Source organism: Somniosus microcephalus, chromosome 22, assembly GCF_052327205.1.
Source record: "Somniosus microcephalus isolate GS21.2 chromosome 22, FLI_Smic_1.0, whole genome shotgun sequence".
Classification (NCBI taxonomy): Eukaryota; Metazoa; Chordata; class Chondrichthyes; order Squaliformes; family Somniosidae; genus Somniosus; species Somniosus microcephalus.
Genome location: NC_141008.1, coordinates 66,628,546 through 66,646,040, shown reverse-complemented (window position 1 = coordinate 66,646,040; position 17,495 = coordinate 66,628,546). Strand labels below are relative to the sequence as shown.

Genomic DNA, 17,495 nt, shown 5'->3' with positions numbered 1-17,495 from the left:
AGGGCCCGAGATCAGACACTCCTCCGTGGAAAAGGAGGCCCAAGCCATCGTGGAGGCAGTGCGCCACTGGCGCCACTACCTAGCCGGCAAACGCTTCACCCTACTTACCGACCAGCGGTCGGTAGCGTTTATGTTCAATAATAAACAGAGGGGGAAGATTAAAAATGATAAGATTCTTAGGTGGCGGATCAAGCTCTCCACCTTTGAGTACGACATCATTTACCGGCCAGGGGCCCTTAACGAATCCCCTGACGCCCTCTCACGAGGGATGTGTGCCAGCGCCACCGGGGATCGGCTATAGACCCTCCACAACGACCTCTGCCACCCAGGGATCACGCGGCTGTTCCACTTCATAAAGTCCCGTAACTTACCCTACTCGATTGAGGAAGTTCGGTCTCTGACCAGGAACTGCCGCACTTGCGCTGAGTGCAAGCCTCGGTTCTACCGCCCAGATAGAGCCCACTTAATCAAAGCTACACGGCCCTTTGAGCGGCTCAGCTTAGATTTCAAGGGCCCCCTCCCGTCCGTCGACCGCAATGTTTACTTCCTGAACATTGTGGACGAATACTCCCAGTTCCCATTCGCCTTCCCCTGCCCAGACATGACCAGCGCCACGGTCATTAAATGCCTCAACAGCCTGTTCTGCCTGTTCGGTATGCCGAGCTACATCCATACGGATAGGGGGGCGTCCTTCATGAGTGAAGAGCTACGCCAGTACATGCTGTCCAAGGGGATCGCCACGAGCCGTACCACCAGCTACAACCCCCGGGGTAACGGCCAAGTGGAGCGAGAGAACGGGACAGTATGGAAAGCAGTCACTCTAGCTCTAAGGACCAAGGGCCTCCCTATCTCCCGCTGGCAGGAAGTCCTCTCGGATGTGCTCCATTCGATACGGTCGCTATTGTGTACGGCCACTAATGCCACGCCTCATGAACGAATGTTTGTCTTTCCCCGGAAATCCACCTCAGGCGTATCCATGCCGTCATGGCTCTCCACCCCAGGTCCGGTACTCGTGCGAAGGCATGTGAGGGGCCACAAGACGGACCCTCTCGTGGAGCCAGTACACCTACTCCACGCCAACCCCCAATACGCATATGTCCGGCACGCCGACGGAAGGGAGGACACCGTGTCCATATAAGACGTCGCCCCAGCCGGCATCGACAACAACCACGGCAATAGCAGCAACAACGATCACAGCAACTCTTACCCACCCACTACTCTTTCATCACCCCCGGAAGAACATCGACCAACGGCACCCCCACCAACTACCCCTTCAACAACCCTGGCGGCACCCCCAGCAGAGACCCAGGAGGCTACCGGGGACACCCAGCCGACACCCGCGGCACCACAACAGCCACGTCGGTCGCAGAGGACTATCAAACCCCCGAACAGACTAAATCTATAGAAGGGGTGAATGTGATGAAATATTCCATTCATCACTGCCTGTGACTGTGGTCGGTTTCAGTGTCATTTCCCTTCCCCCAGTCCTCATTGTATTGTTTATTGGAATGTGCTGGAATGTGCTGTGTGTAGGGCTCCGCCCATACCTGGCCCCTTTTGTAAGCTAGCTCAGTCTGGCCTCAGTCTCCAGAAGGAAGATACCTCTCTCTCTTACGTGTTACTTTCAAAGTTAATAAAAGCCTTGTTTTGTTTCGCTAACATCGAGTCTCGGAATTATTGAGGCACATCAATATGAACTTGTTCAGCCTCAGACTAGTTCAGGGAGAGGAATGGAGTCAGTGGCTAGGAAACGGAGTTTGTGGTGGGGACTGAAGACAATGGTTTTGTCTTCCCAATATTTAGTTGGAGGAAATTTCTGCTCATCCAGTACTGAATGTCGGACAAACGGTGTGACAAATCAGGATCAGTGGAGGGGTCGAGAGAGGTGGTGGTGAGGTGTTGTTTTAATGAGGTCATAATCACTGCCGACCATAGAACATATATATCAGAAATGCTGCCTACGGAGGGCACGGTCCATCATCAAAGACCCTACCCACCCCAGCCACAGTCTGTTCGCCCTCCTACCATCTGGAAGATGCTACAGATGCATTTGCACCCGTACGACCAGATTTAGGAACAGCTTCTTTCCCAGGGCTGTCATCCTACTGAACTCCACAAATAAACACTAAAGCCTGCACATCTGCCGATGCACTTTATTATGGTCATATTTATGCTAATATATATGTACAAATGTATGTTGAAATGTTTAAGTGTCCTAATCCAAATTGTACACTCTCGGGAGCCGCAAGCCTACATTTCGTTGTACTGCACTTGTGCACTAACAATGACAATAAAAGTTGATTTGATTTGATTTGATTTCTGAAATGTCACAAAGTCTTTAGATATAAGAACATAAGAAATAGGAGCAGGAGCAGATCATACGGCCCATCGAGCCTGCTCCGTCATTCAATAAGGTCATGGCTGAACGTCTACATCAACTCCACTTTACCGCCCTATCCCCGTGTCACTGGATTCCGAGTGCCCAAAAATCTATCGATCTCAGTCTTGAATATACTCATCGACTGAGCATCCACAGCCCTCTGGGGTAGAGAGTTCCAAGGATTCACAACCCTCTGAGTGAATGTCATAAAGCACTTAAGGTCTGTTCCACAAATTTAAAGCAGAACTGTATAATTTTATTACTATGGCACAAATACCCTGCTGACACCCAATGGTTAGGCTGAAACAACCACAGTATAGAAACATAGAAGATAGGAGCAGGAGTAGGCCATTCGGCCCCTCGAGCCTGCTCCGCCATTCAATGCGATCATGGCTGATCATCCAAATTCAGTACCCTGTCCCTGCCTTCTCCCCATATCCCTTGATCCCTTTAGCCTTAAGAAATATATCCAACTCGTTCTTGAATATATTTAATGAACTGGCCTCCACTGCCCTCTGTGGTAGAGAGCTACTGCTCCCTATGCAACCATACTATAACAAGAAAGAAAGACTTGCATTTATATAGCGCCTTTCACGACCACCGGACGTCCGAAAGTGCTTTACAGCCAATTAAGTACTTTTTGAAGTGTAGTCATTGTTGTCATCATGTAGTATAAATCAAGAAAGCAGCAGTAGGAGATAAAATGCTCAATTCTCAGGATTACTCATGTTTATTTATGTGCAACTCTCTCCCTTTACATGCAATCAAAATTTAAGGATCTCATCTTCAAAATTACAACATGTTATAATAATTAAGTATAAGAAGTATGTTGTACACTCCTTATTTGAGGATCACCATTCTGTGACACACAGTTACACCTGCAGCTGTACACCTCTACCATCGGATAGAGCTTCATAAGCTCCAGAAGCTGTAGATTCCCGTACATATAGCATCACAAATGCACTCTAAAGGGAATGTGTATCGTCCTGGCTAACTACTGACTGACTATGAATGGGCTCAATCACAAGTAGTCGGGACCACCATCGATTAAAAAAAAACTGGTTTAGCCTATTGCCACTCTAAAAGTTGGGGGAAACTCTCATCCATCAGAAAAGTTAACGCACAGCTGCACTCCAGAATACATGATTAGACTATTATAGAAAGCACTTACGGTCCACATTCAACACGGATGGACCCCACTCGATCGAATCCCCGATCGCAGATGTTTCTGCACTCTGTGTTGATGTCCACCCTGCGACCTTGGAAGTTTTCATACTCATAGATGATAATCTAAGAACAAAAGAGGCAAGAATGAACCTCAGTCACCATTATACAACCATTATACAATTGAAGCATTGAAGGTGAAGTGCAATTCATAGACTTAAAACCTAACTTTGTATCATTAGCTCATTGTACCATATACAGCTACCATAATGGGTCACTGTTTAAATGACTGCTTAGTATGGCACTGAGCCATGCAGAGCAGCAAGATCTCACATTCAGCCTCCAGTGTGTGCTGATTTGACTCAGATCTCAGTCCTTGGGCAAGGGAGTAGAAAGAAGTTAGCCAGGGTTCCCACTCCTGGTTGTTATCCAATGACTGCTGCTGGAAAATGCGCATGTGTGGACACCATTGAGGACAGGATTGGTCTCGTCTGCAAAGCACTGCATGGTGGAATAGCCTACTGGTGCTCGCTGTCTCAGCTCACCAGTGAAGAATGATCACTTGAGCAATATACTATTGGGTTGCACTTTCCGAGCAACCATAACTCAAGGAATAAGGGGGAAGAAAGAAACAATATATTGGACATTATATTTCACCCCATGCCCTTTTCAAACTGTTAGTATTATTTGAAGGAAAATGTAAGTCTGCTAAAATTACCTTAGGCAAATGAATACTGCAATGTTTCCTGAGTAAAACAAAATAATAAGTACAGAATAGAGTGCTTCACTATAATAATGTTTAATGATTGCAAAACCCCATGTAGACTCAGTCAATAAGTGGACTGGCACTGGGTCACGCCTGTAACCAACTTTCTATTCACCATCCACAAGTTAGCTCACATGAAGATGCTTCTACAAGCAGGAACTGTTGCTTAATAGTAAATGCTCATCTGCGCTCTGCACCTACACTCATATTAATAATAGGTTATTAATAACATTTAAATCGAAACACACCAATACACCTACCCTGTTATTGCGAAGACCTGAAGCAGAATGGCTTCCAATGCTACCCTGAGTTCCACTGTGAGACATTGTGGTGACTGTTAAAATAATAATCAAGATACTGTATTACAAATTTATTTGGTTTGGATGCTAAATACATTTCATACACATTTGGTTAACTTGTTTCTTTCCCTAAGTTTCATATTTTATGAAGTTTTTTTTACACCAGATGATAAAGTTTAACCCTTTGCAAGTATTCCAATGGCTCACCTAAAAACAGCTCAATCTTTTGCCAGACAAGAGAAAATATGGAAAGTGATGTTTAAACCTCAGCCCATCCTATTTATATACCCAGTGGATTTGCATGTTGCCTTTTTTTTTTTCTTTTGAACCATGTTAGATCATAAAGGGATAAACAAAACAAAACTGCATTGCACTGAAGCAGCAGAAGCTGACACCAGCTCTTTGCTTTGTTGCACTTTGTCACATCGCACAGATCAGCAAAAACTACAGTCTACGTAGACGCAAGTTTGCCGAGAACAAAGAGCTGACCTGGTAGACAGCTTTGTACAGCTTTTGTTTCATTTATGCTGCAAGTATCATAAAAAAAATTCCGTTTAGCAAGAACACAAGCCGATGCTTTGGAGAGTATGTATTGTTCTAACTATCAAATTATAGACTTCATCTCTTTCAGTGCCTTAATTATTTAAAATCTGCAGCCAGTATTTTGAATGTGGAAGTGGTAATGGTACCAATCCTGCACCCCTGGTCAGAGCTGGACTAAGAATTCCTGGGGCCCTGGGCACCAAAACATTCACATAACACCCGCCCCCAATCCATTAAAACATACACATGAACTGCAACAGCAAGTATCAGTATTTATATTGTAAGCATGGTGGCATAGTGGTTAGCACTGTTGCCTCACAGCGCCAGGGACCCGGGTTCAAATCCGGCCTCGGGTGACTGTCTGTGTGGAGTTTGCACATTCTCCCCGTGTTTGCGTGGGTTTTCTCCAGGTGCTCCGGTTTCCTCCCACAGTCCAAAGATGTGCGGGTTAGGATGATTGGCCATGATAAAAATTGGCCCTTAGTGTTAGGGGGGATTAAATACGTGGGGTTGCGGGGATAGGGCTTGGGTGGGATGGCTGTCGGTGTAGGGACCGGGTGCTGGGGTTTGGATGATCAGCCATGATCTCGTTGAATGGCGGAGCAGGGCCGAATGGCCTACTCCTGCTCCTATCTTCTATGTAACTAAATCAGCCAACTTGCCCCACCCAACCTTTGACAGTATTTTTAAATGCTAGAATATTTTGATCCAGCGGTTGTGTGGAGTTTTTCTGCGTATGGGGAGTTTTACCAGAAGCCCCATATTTGGCTGGGGCCCCTGGGCCTGGTGCTTTAATCCGCCCCTGGACCTGTGATTTAATCCGCCCCTGGGCCTGTGATTTAATCCACCCCTGGGCCTGTGATTTAATCCACCCCTGGGCCTAGTGATTTAATCCGCCCCTGGGCCTGGTGCTTCAATCCACCCCTGGGCCTGGTGCTTTAATCCGCCCCTGGGCCTGTGATTTAATCCACCCTTGGGCCTGGTGCTTTAATCCGCCCCTGGGCCTGTGATTTAATCCGCCCCTGGGCCTGTGATTTAATCCGCCCCTGGGCCTGTGATTTAATCCGCCCCTGGGCCTGTGATTTAATCCGCCCCTGGGCCTGTGATTTAATCCACCCCTGGGCCTAGTGATTTAATCCGCCCCTGGGCCTGGTGCTTTAATCCGCCCCTGGGCCTGGTGCTTTAATCCACCCCTGGGCCTGGTGCTTTAATCCGCCCCTGGGCCTGTGATTTAATCCGCCCCTGGGCCTGGTGCTTTAATCCGCCCCTGGGCCTGTGATTTAATCCACCCTTGGGCCTGGTGCTTTAATCCGCCCCTGGGCCTGTGATTTAATCCGCCCCTGGGCCTGGTGCTTTAATCCGCCCCTGGGCCTGGTGCTTTAATCCGCCCCTGGGCCTGTGATTTAATCCGCCCCTGGGCCTGTGATTTAATCCGCCCCTGGACCTGTGATTTAATCCGCCCCTGGGCCTGTGATTTAATCCACCCCTGGGCCTGTGATTTAATCCACCCCTGGGCCTAGTGATTTAATCCGCCCCTGGGCCTGGTGCTTCAATCCACCCCTGGGCCTGGTGCTTTAATCCGCCCCTGGGCCTGTGATTTAATCCACCCTTGGGCCTGGTGCTTTAATCCGCCCCTGGGCCTGTGATTTAATCCGCCCCTGGGCCTGTGATTTAATCCGCCCCTGGGCCTGTGATTTAATCCGCCCCTGGGCCTGTGATTTAATCCGCCCCTGGGCCTGTGATTTAATCCGCTCCTGGGCCTGTGATTTAATCCACCCCTGGGCCTAGTGATTTAATCCGCCCCTGGGCCTGGTGCTTTAATCCGCCCCTGGGCCTGGTGCTTTAATCCACCCCTGGGCCTGGTGCTTTAATCCGCCCCTGGGCCTGTGATTTAATCCGCCCCTGGGTCTGGTGCTTTAATCCGCCCCTGGGCCTGTGATTTAATCCACCCTTGGGCCTGGTGCTTTAATCCGCCCCTGGGCCTGTGATTTAATCCGCCCCTGGGCCTGTGATTTAATCCGCCCCTGGGCCTGGTGCTTTAATCCGCCCCTGGGCCTGGTGCTTTAATCCGCCCCTGGGCCTGTGATTTATTCCGCCCCTGGGCCTGTGATTTAATCCACCCCTGGGTCTGTGATTTAATCCGCCCCTGGGCCTGGTGCTTTAATCCGCCCCTGGGCCTGTGATTTAATCCGCCCCTGGGCCTGTGATTTAATCCGCCCCTGGGTCTGTGATTTAATCCGCCCCTGGGTCTGTGATTTAATCCGCCCCTGGGCCTGGTGATTTAATCCGCCCCTGGGCCTGTGCTTTAATCCGCCCCTGGGCCTGGTGCTTTAATCCGCCCCTGGGCCTGTGATTTAATCCACCCCTGGGCCTGTGATTTAATCCACCCCTGGGCCTGTGATTTAATCCACCCCTGGGCCTGTGATTTAATCCACCCCTGGGCCTGGTGCTTTAATCCGCCCCTGGGCCTGTGATTTAATCCGCCCCTGGGCCTGGTGCTTTAATCCGCCTCTGGGCCTGTGATTTAATCCACCCCTGGGCCTCTGCTTTAATCCGCCCCTGGGCCTGTGCTTTAATCCGCCCCTGGGCCTGTGCTTTAATCCGCCCCTGGGCCTGTGCTTTAATCCGCCCCTGGGCCTGGTGCTTTAATCCGCCCCTGGGCCTGTGATTTAATCCACCCTTGGGCCTGTGATTTAATCCACCCTTGGGCCTGGTGCTTTAATCTGCCCCTGGGCCTGTGATTTAATCCGCCCCTGGGCCTGTGCTTTAATCCACCCCTGGGTCTGTGATTTAATCCACCCCTGGGCCTGTGATTTAATCCGCCCCTGGGCCTGTGATTTAATCCGCCCCTGGGCCTGTGATTTAATCCACCCCTGGGTCTGTGATTTAATCCGCCCCTGGGCCTGGTGCTTTAATCCGCCCCTGGGCCTGTGATTTAATCCGCCCCTGGGCCTGGTGCTTTAATCCGCCCCTGGGCCTGTGATTTAATCCACCCTTGGGCCTGGTGCTTTAATCCGCCCCTGGGCCTGTGATTTAATCCGCCCCTGGGCCTCTGCTTTAATCCACCCCTGGGCCTGTGATTTAATCCGCCCCTGGGCCTGTGATTTAATCCGCCCCTGGGCCTGTGATTTAATCCGCCCCTGGGCCTGTGATTCAATCCGCCCCTGGGCCTGGTGCTTTAATCCGCCCCTGGGCCTGTGATTTAATCCACCCTTGGGCCTGTGATTTAATCCACCTCTGGGCCTGTGATTTAATCCACCCCTGGACCTGTGATTTAATCCGCCCCTGGGTCTGTGCTTTAATCCGCCCCTGGGCCTGTGATTTAATCCGCCCCTGGGCCTGGTGCTTTAATCCGCCCCTGGGCCTGGGCTTTAATCCACCCCTGGGCCTGTGATTTAATCCGCCCCTGGGCCTGTGATTTAATCCGCCCCTGGGCCTGTGATTTAATCCGCCCCTGGGCCTGTGATTTAATCCGCCCCTGGGCCTGTGATTTAATCCGCCCCTGGGCCTGTGATTTATTCCGCCCCTGGGCCTGTGATTTAATCCGCCCCTGGGCCTGTGATTTAATCCGCCCCTGGGCCTGTGATTTAATCCGCCCCTGGGCCTGTGATTTATTCCGCCCCTGGGCCTGTGATTTAATCCGCCCCTGGGCCTGTGATTTAATCCGCCCCTGGGCCTGTGCTTTAATCCGCCCCTGGGCCTGGTGCTTTAATCCGCCCCTGGGCCTGTGATTTAATCCGCCCCTGGGCCTGTGCTTTAATCCGCCCCTGCCCCCGGTTTCCTTACTGGGGTACAATTTACAATTCCACAAGTGTCAGTTTCCCTCTCGCATTTTTCTCCCCCTCCAGCCAATATTTATATGTGTGGTGTGACCCTTATCACCAAATCATACGTTGGTCTCTCCCTCTACTCCTCTGGCACATCCTCCGATTTTGAGCACCTCGTCTTGTTCCACCACTCTCGCCTCGTCTTTAAAATCCTTATTCTCTACCGTTACCCCAAGCCCCACCCTGAGTTTACTCTCTCAGCCTCTACACTAAGCGACTTCTCATCCTTGGTGATTTCAATTTCCAACTAAACTCGCCTTGCCCTCTCACTGACCTCCTGTCCCTCCTTAAGCTCTCCCTCCATATAAACTCTCCCACTTATATTCATAGCCACCCTCTTGACCTTGCCATTGCACACGTCCTCTCTACTCCCATCATCGCAATCACAGAGAAGGTCACCTTGAATCCCTCACCACCCACATCCTCTTACCAGCTTCTGCATCCGCCTCATGAAAAAACTCTCCTCCAAGTCACTTGCAACTACACTATCAAATTTCCAACTGTCTGCCCTTTGGCCCTCCATTCCCCATGATACTTCTGCAGTTGTTGACCTGCTCAACCATTTCCTCGCCTCTACCTTTTATGCCCTTGTCCCCTTACTCTCTCCCAACCTGGCGGTTTCCCCATTTTCACCCCCTTAAGTCCAAGGGACGCAGACTTGAACATACCTGGTGCACAACTAGTTTAACTATCCATCGCCAGATCTGGCTGGACTACATCAAGCACTATAGGGCCTTGCTCTCCTCTGCCAAAACCACTTATTACTCCAGGATCAGCCCGAAAAACAAAGATAACCCCCGCTTCTTTTCTCCACTACTAACCGTCTCCTTAAACCTTCTTCTCTGCCCCCCTCCTCTCTCGCCTCTAGTAATAAGTGTGAGGAGTTCTTAGACTTCTTTGTCACTAAGATTGAGACAATCCATTCTGCTGCCTCTGCCACTTCCCCCGCACCCTCTTCCCCTCCAAACCAAACCTCACCCAAGGTTTCCCCCTGGCCTAGCCTGAGCCCACATCTTTTTCTAATTTCTATCCCCATGCCCTCTCCGAGCTTATCTTATCCAGGGGACGCAGCTCCTGCTCTCTTGACCCTCTTTAAAATGCTGACCACCCAACTTCCCATCCTGGACCCATGCTAGTTGACATTGTAAATGGTTCCCTCTCCTCACGTAGTTCTCCATCTCCACTATCATCACCCTCCTCCTCAAAAAACCCACCCTCAATCCCTCTGTCCTTGTAAACTACTGCCCCATCTCAAACTCCTCTTTCCTCGCTGATATCCTCAAATCTGTTGTCACTTCCCAAACCCACGCCTATCTTTCCAGCAACTCCATGTTTATATCTCTCCAATTAAACTAAAACAGCCCTAATCAAAGTCATAAATGACATCCTCTGTGACTATGGTGCATTATCCCTCCTCATCCTTCTCAACCTCTCTCCAGCCACTGACATGGTCGATCATACCACCTTCCTCCAATGCCCAGCTCAATGGGACTGCCCTTGTTTGGTTCAACTCTTACTTATCCAACAATAGCCAGTGCAATTCCAGAAATGTCTCACCTTCCTACCTCTGCACCGTCACCTCAAGGATCTATTCTTGGGCCTCTCCAATTCATCAACATTCTGCCCCTTGCCGACATCATCTGAAGACATGGGGTCAGGTTCCACTTGTATGCTGGTGGCATCCAGCTCCACCTCTCCATTACTGCCTCTGTGTTGTCAGGCTGCTTGTCTGATATCCAGTCCTGGATGAGCCACAATTTCCTCCAGTTAAACATTGGGAAGACCGAAGCCAGCTACAAACTCCGTTCATGTGTCACTGGTTCCACCCGTCTCGTCAGCTAATGTCTTATGTTGAACCAGACTGTTCGCAACCTCATTTTGACCCAGAGCTGAGCTTCTGGCCTCAGATCCTGTCAATCACAAAGACTACCTACTTCCACCTCCATAACATTGCCCATCTTGGTCCCTGCTTTAGCCCATCTGCTGCCAAAACCCTATTCCATGCCTTTGTCTAGACTCAACTATTCCAACGCTCTCCTGGCTGGTCTTTCGTCCTCCACCCCCCATACACTTCAACTCATCCAAAACTCTGCTGCCAGTGTCTTATTCCGCACTAAGTCCCACTCACCCATTATCCATGTGTCTGCTGGCTGACATTGGTCCTGGTCCCCCAGTGCTTCAAATTTTAAATTCCTATCCTCATGATCAAATCCCTTCACGGCCTCTTCTCTGTTATCTTCTCCAGCCCTTCAACCCTGTGAGAACTCTGCATTCCTCCAACTCTGACCTCTTGTGCTTCCTGAAATCCCTGCGCCCCACCATTGGCAGCTGTACCTTCAGCTGTTGCGGTCCTAATCTCCGGAATTCCCTCCCTAAACCTTTCTGCCTCTCCACCTCTCTCTTGTCCTTTAAGACCCTCCTTAAAACCCACCTCTTTGACCAAGCTTTGGCTTGGTACTGATTGGTGTCTGATTACACTTCTGTGCACCGCATTGGGATGTTTTTCTACGTTAAAGACACTCTAAAGATACAAGTTATTGTTATTGGCTAAGCCTTTACTCTGAGTGTGTGCTCACACAAACTTCCAGCAGGCACTCAAGTTGTTGGTAAGCATTCTGGAACAGGCATGCTGGCAATTTTTCTACACCCTAACCCAGAGCACTAAGGCCAGTTGCAGTGCTCTAACATTGCTCCAGCTACTCATGTTATCATGGCACTTGGTAGCACTTACCTCCGTGCCGAGGATGCCTTTTCTTGACTTTCTCCTGTGGTTCAGCAAGTCACCTAAACTCCCACAGTTCTACCATTCAAAAGAATCCTCGGAAAAGCATTCTCAACATGGAGTTACGTGCTTCCAAGTGTCGTTATTAAATTATATCACATGCGTGTAAATACATGCAGGATATATATTAGGGCACCAACATCAGTGTTCTTGCTCAGGCCAACATCAAAGCGTTGACCATGCTCGATCAGCTCCGATGGACGGGTCCGCATGCCCGATACGAGACTCCCAAAACAAGCGCTCTACTCGGAGCTCCGACACGGGAAGAGAGCCCCAGGTGGGCAGAAGAAACGCTTCAAGGACACCCTCAAAGCCTCCTTGAAAAAGTGCAACATCCCCACCGACACCTGGGAATCCCTGGCCCAAGACCGCACAAAGTGGAGGAGAAGCATCCGGGAAGGCGCCGAACACCTCGAGTCTCTTCGCCGGGAGCAAGCGGAAGCCAAGCGCAAGCCGTGCACGTCAACCCAAGCACCCCACCCACCCGCCCGCCCCTTCAACCACCATCTGCCCCACCTGTGACAGAGACTGTAGGTCCCGCATTGGACTCATCAGTCACCTGAGAACTCATTTTTAATGTGGAAGCAAGTCATCCTCGGTTCCGAGGGACTGCCTAAGAAGGATATTAGGGTCCCATTTAACACATTTATCTAGTGGCAATAACTGGCCAAATAATAGTCACAGTGTCAGCCGTTGCTCAATGGGCAGCACTCTCGCCCCTGAGTCAGAAGGTCGTGGGTTCAAGTCCCACTCAAGGGACGAGTACAAAAATCTAGGTTGACACTACAGTCCAGTACTGAGGGAATGCTGCACTGTTAGAGGTGCCGTCTTTCGGATGAGACGTTAAACCAAGGCCCCGTCTGCTCTCTCAGATGGATGTAAAAGATCCCATGGCACTATTTTGAAGACAAGCAGGGGAGCCAATATTTATCCCTCAATCAACGTAACAAAAACAGATTATCTGGTCATTATCACATTGCTGTTTGTGGGATCTTGCTGTGCATAATTGGCTGCCACGTTTCCTACATTGCAGCAGTGACTACACGTCAAAAAGTACTTAATTACCTGTAAAGCGCTTTGGGACATCCTGAGGTCATGAAAGGCACTATATAAATGCAAGTCTTTCTTTCTTTCCCCTTATTACCTAAATATTACATGCTAACAGCCTCAAGATGTGTTTGTTTTTTTTTTGCTAATTATCCCCGTCCAACTTTTACCCTCCTTTCCTGGTGGCACTAACATTATCGGGGTATGATTCAACAGGTGCTTGCTATAATCTGATATTTCACTTAAATGGCCATTCTTTATGTGTGAGCCTAGATGGTGTGTCAGCGGGCTATTTAATCATGGAGAAGGGGGAGATTACCAGTGCGTGCAATCCTCCCCTATGTCCACACATGGACACTTCCCAGCAGGAGTCACAAGTTCATGATCAAGAGTGGGAGCCAGCAATGTTTCTCCACCGTCCTCATTTCCTTGTGAACTCTGGCCAATTGTAGTGTTCAGTTGTCATAGTTGAGGTCAATGTTTTAAATTTAGAGCTTGTGTTCTGGGAAATGTCTGAAACAGTACTTCTATGATGTTTAGGTAGTAATTGTTTTGTGCATATGAAGCTGCTGCCAGTATGGGATAGCAGAGCAGAAATGCTCGGTGTAACATGACAGACTGTTACCCTAATGGAATATTTTTCTAAGTTAGTCTGCCACTGAAAATCATTGAAACTAAACAAAGGCAAAACTCATTTTCAATTAGTGTTGTCCCATGGGTCTAGGGATCCAAGCAATAGTACAAAATAAATTATTACAAATTCAGGATAAGATAGTAAATTTGAATAACTAAACTGGAATCACATGGCATAATCTGCACTATCGACATCCACACGAGCACAGCAACATAAAAGTGCAATCAGGGATGCCAGAAACAACTTAATTCACAGGTTTAAAACCGGCTTGTTTCTGCTGATATGTACCCATGAGTTTGTATTTTCACTTTGTATATGCAACATTGGCCCGAATTTTGCAGCCAGTGACAAACTAACGGCGCAAGTCGTTAATTGCACTTCCACTTGCCCACAGACTTTCTATGGGCTTTCGCACTGGAACTGGCGGTATTATGTAACGAGAAAGGATTAATTAGCAATCTTGATGTAAGAGGCCCCTTGGGTCGGAGCGATCATAATATGATCGAATTCTTCATTAAGATGGAGAATGAAGTAGTTGACTCGGAGACTAGGGTCCTCAATTTAAATAAAGGAAACTATGATGGTCTGAGGAGCGAGTTGGGTAGGATTGATTGGGGAATGGCACTCAAAGGGTTGATGGTGGATAGGCAATGGCAAACATTCAAAGACCGAATGGATGAACTACAGAATTTGTTCATCCCAGTTTGGCATAAAAATAAAACAAAAAAGGTGACCCAACCGTGGCTAACAAGGGAAATTAGGGATAGCATAAGGTCCAAGGAGAGGGCATATAAATTGGCCAGAAAAAGCAATAATCCTGAGGATTGGGAGCAGTTTAGGATTCAACAAAGGAGAACAAAGGGATTAATTAAGAAAGGGAAAATAGAATATGAGAGTAAGCTTGCAGAGAACATAAAAACTGACTGTAAAAGCTTTTATAGATATGTGAAGAGAAAAAGATTGGTGAAGTCAAGCGTAGGTCCCTTGCAGTCAGAATCGGGGGAATTTATAATGGGGAACAAAGAAATGGCAGACCAACTAAATACATATTTTGGTTCTGTCTTCACAAAGGAGGACACAAATAACCTCCCAGAGATGCCGGGGAACATAGGGTCTGATGAAAGGATGGAACTGAAAGAAATCAGTATTTGTAGGGAAATGGTGTTAGGAAAATTGATGGGACTGAAGGCCGATAAATCCCCAGGGCCTGATAATCTACATCCCAGGGTACTTAAGGAAGTGGCCCTAGAAATAGTAGATGCATTGCTGGTCATCTTCCAGAACTCGATAGACTCTGGAACGGTACCCATGGATTGGCGGGTAGCTAATGTTACCCCACTATTCAAAAAAGGTGGTAGAGAAAAGGCGGGGAATTATAGACCGGTAAGCTTGACATCGGCAGTGGGGAAAATGCTAGAGTCCATTATAAAAGATGTAATAGCAGAGCACTTGGAAAGCAGTGACTGGATCGGACAAAGTCAACATGGATTTACAAAAGGTAAATCATGCTTGACTAATCTACTGGAATTTTTTGAGGATGTAACTGGTAAAATAGATAAGGGAGAACCAGTGGATATGGTGTATTTGGACTTTCAGGAGGCTTTTGATAAGGTCCCGCATAAGAGATTATCGTGCAAAATTAAGGCACATGGGATTGGGGGCAAGGTATTGACTTGGATAGAGAACTGTTTGGCGGACAGAAAGCAAAGAGTTGGAATAAACGGGTCGTTTTCCGAGTGGCAGGCAATGACTAGTGGGGTACCGCAAGGATCGGTCCTAGGGCCCCAGCTGTTCACAATATATATTAATGATCTGGACGAGGGAATTGGATGTAATATCTCCAAATTTGCAGACGACACAAAGCTGGGAGGGGAGGATATGCTGTGAGGAGGATGTCGTGAAACTCCAGCATGATTTGGACAGGTTGGGTGATTGGGCAGAAACATGGCAAATGCACTATAATGTGGATAAATGTGAGGTTATCCACTTTGGTGGCAAAAATAGGAAGGCAGATTATTATTTGAATGGTAATAGATTGGGAGAAGGGGAAGTGCAAAGAGACCTGGGTGTTCTTGTACACCAGTCGCTGAAGGTAAGCATGCAGGTGCAGCAGGCGGTTAAGAAGGCAAATGGTATGTTGGCCTTCGTAGCAAGAGGGTTCGAGTACAAGAACAAGGATGTCTTGCTGCAGTTGTACAGGGCCTTGGTGAGACCACACCTTGAGTATTGTGTGCAGTTTTGGTCGCCTTACCCGAGGAAGGACGTTCTTGCCATGGAAGGAGTGCAGCGAAGATTCACCAGGCTGATACCTGGGATGGCAGGAATGACGTATGAGGAGAGATTGTGTCGATTGGGCTTATACTCACTGGAGTTTAGAAGATTGAGAGGGGATCTCATCGAAACCTATAAAATTCTGTCAGGCCTGGACAGACTAGATGCAGGAAGGATGTTTATGATGGCCGGGGAGTCCAGAACCAGGGGTCATAGTCTAAGGATAAGGGGTAAGCCATTTAGGACTGAAATGAGGAGGAATTTCTTCACCCAGGGAGTGGTGAACCTGTGGAATTCTCTGCCACAGAGGGCGGTGGAGGCCAGTTCATTAAGTATATTCAAGAAAGAGTTGGATATATTTCTTAAGGCTAAAGGGATCAAGGGATATGGGGAGAAGGGACCGGGTACTGAATTTGGATGATCAGCCATGATCTCTTGAATGGCGGAGCAGGCTCGAAGGGCCGAATGGCCTACTCCTGCTCCTATCTTCTATGTATCTATGATTAGAAATCCAAAACAGCGCCGCGCCCTCTACTGGGAATCTGGGACCTGTGTGAACAGGACAAGCAACTGTGTGTCTCCTTAACCAATCAGATTGAAGAATCCTTACTGAAGCACGCAGAGTCTGAACCAGGAATTACAAGTTGGAATATTTAATTCAATGCCAAATTGTGTACAGGAAGCGAAATAAAGAGAAAGAAAGAAAGATGGGATTGAGAGATAAGAGAGACAGAAAGAAAAAGTAAAAAAAAGTTTTATTAAAATTTTGTAAATTTCCATTAAAATCTGAAAGAATGAGACTCCACACTTGTAAAAGTTCATTTCCAGTGCCAGACAGGTTGTTTGACAGTAATTAAGACTTATTATGCTATTAAAAATTTACTTAAACTGGAATGGACAAACCCTAACTTTTTCTGGCGAGTTTAGTGTGCATCTATCACGTAAGTACTGCAACTTCATGCCCTTTCATGTGTTTCAATGCCGAGTCTCACGACGAGATACCAGCATAGCGAAGCTTCTGGAGCAGCAGGGCAACTCGGACAGCAACTTCCCGATTTCCGCCTTTAACTGCGCATGTGTGATCGCTGGAAGTTGCTGTCCAATTTACACTTAGTAATGGTGAACGCTGATAGCCTCAGCATTATTTTCACCGCGAAATCCGGCCATTGTCTATTTTCATTAAAACAAAATTATTTTTGTTTGAAGAACTGAAATTACTAACATCATTCTGACAGCTAATTGATGGCTTATAAAAGTTGCAGCATTTACATTTTTAAAACCCTGATAACTTAGTGCTTGAGAAGTTCAAGATCCTAAATCTACACCTTCAGTATAACTCTAAAGTAACCAGGGTTGAATATTGCTATGGAGTATTTTGAACTACCTGGGGATTTTATAAATTTACTCGAGAGTGGTGTGGATTGCTTGCCCGTGCTCTCAAGCATATTGTCCAGGAGCAGGACACTGTGCATGTGACTATTCTAAGTATACAAAATTGTATATAAATACAGCCTTAGCTATTCAGTGAAAATCCAAACACCTAATTTTATGTGGTAATCCTTTTCAAGTATATAGGCCGTGGGATAATAGCAGTCGAAAGCTAACCATGTTTGCCTGACATTCCTCTCTCTCTGCTATTTTACCAGCAACAATAACTCATTTATTCTAAATGGGCTAACTGAAATAGCGGAGAGAGGAATTTCAAACAAATGCATTAGCGATATATTCCACGGTATAATTTCAGGGTCGCGGTGTTTTCAAATATTTTCATATCGTGCTCGG

General features: G+C 47.8%; 1 protein-coding gene across 1 annotated transcript in view; it reads right to left on the bottom strand.

Annotated features, from left to right (window-relative positions):
- LOC147102491 (beta-crystallin B3-like) overlaps positions 1-17,495 on the bottom strand; it is a 31,331-nt gene that overhangs the window by 9,645 nt on the left and 4,191 nt on the right. The window contains exons 2-3 of the mRNA XM_085964988.1: positions 4,571-4,644; positions 3,552-3,670 (exon numbers count right to left, since the gene is read on the bottom strand). Coding sequence (XP_085821114.1) covers positions 3,552-3,670; positions 4,571-4,636 — 185 coding nt within the window. The 5' untranslated portion in view covers positions 4,637-4,644. The remainder of the gene's footprint in view (positions 1-3,551; positions 3,671-4,570; positions 4,645-17,495) is intronic.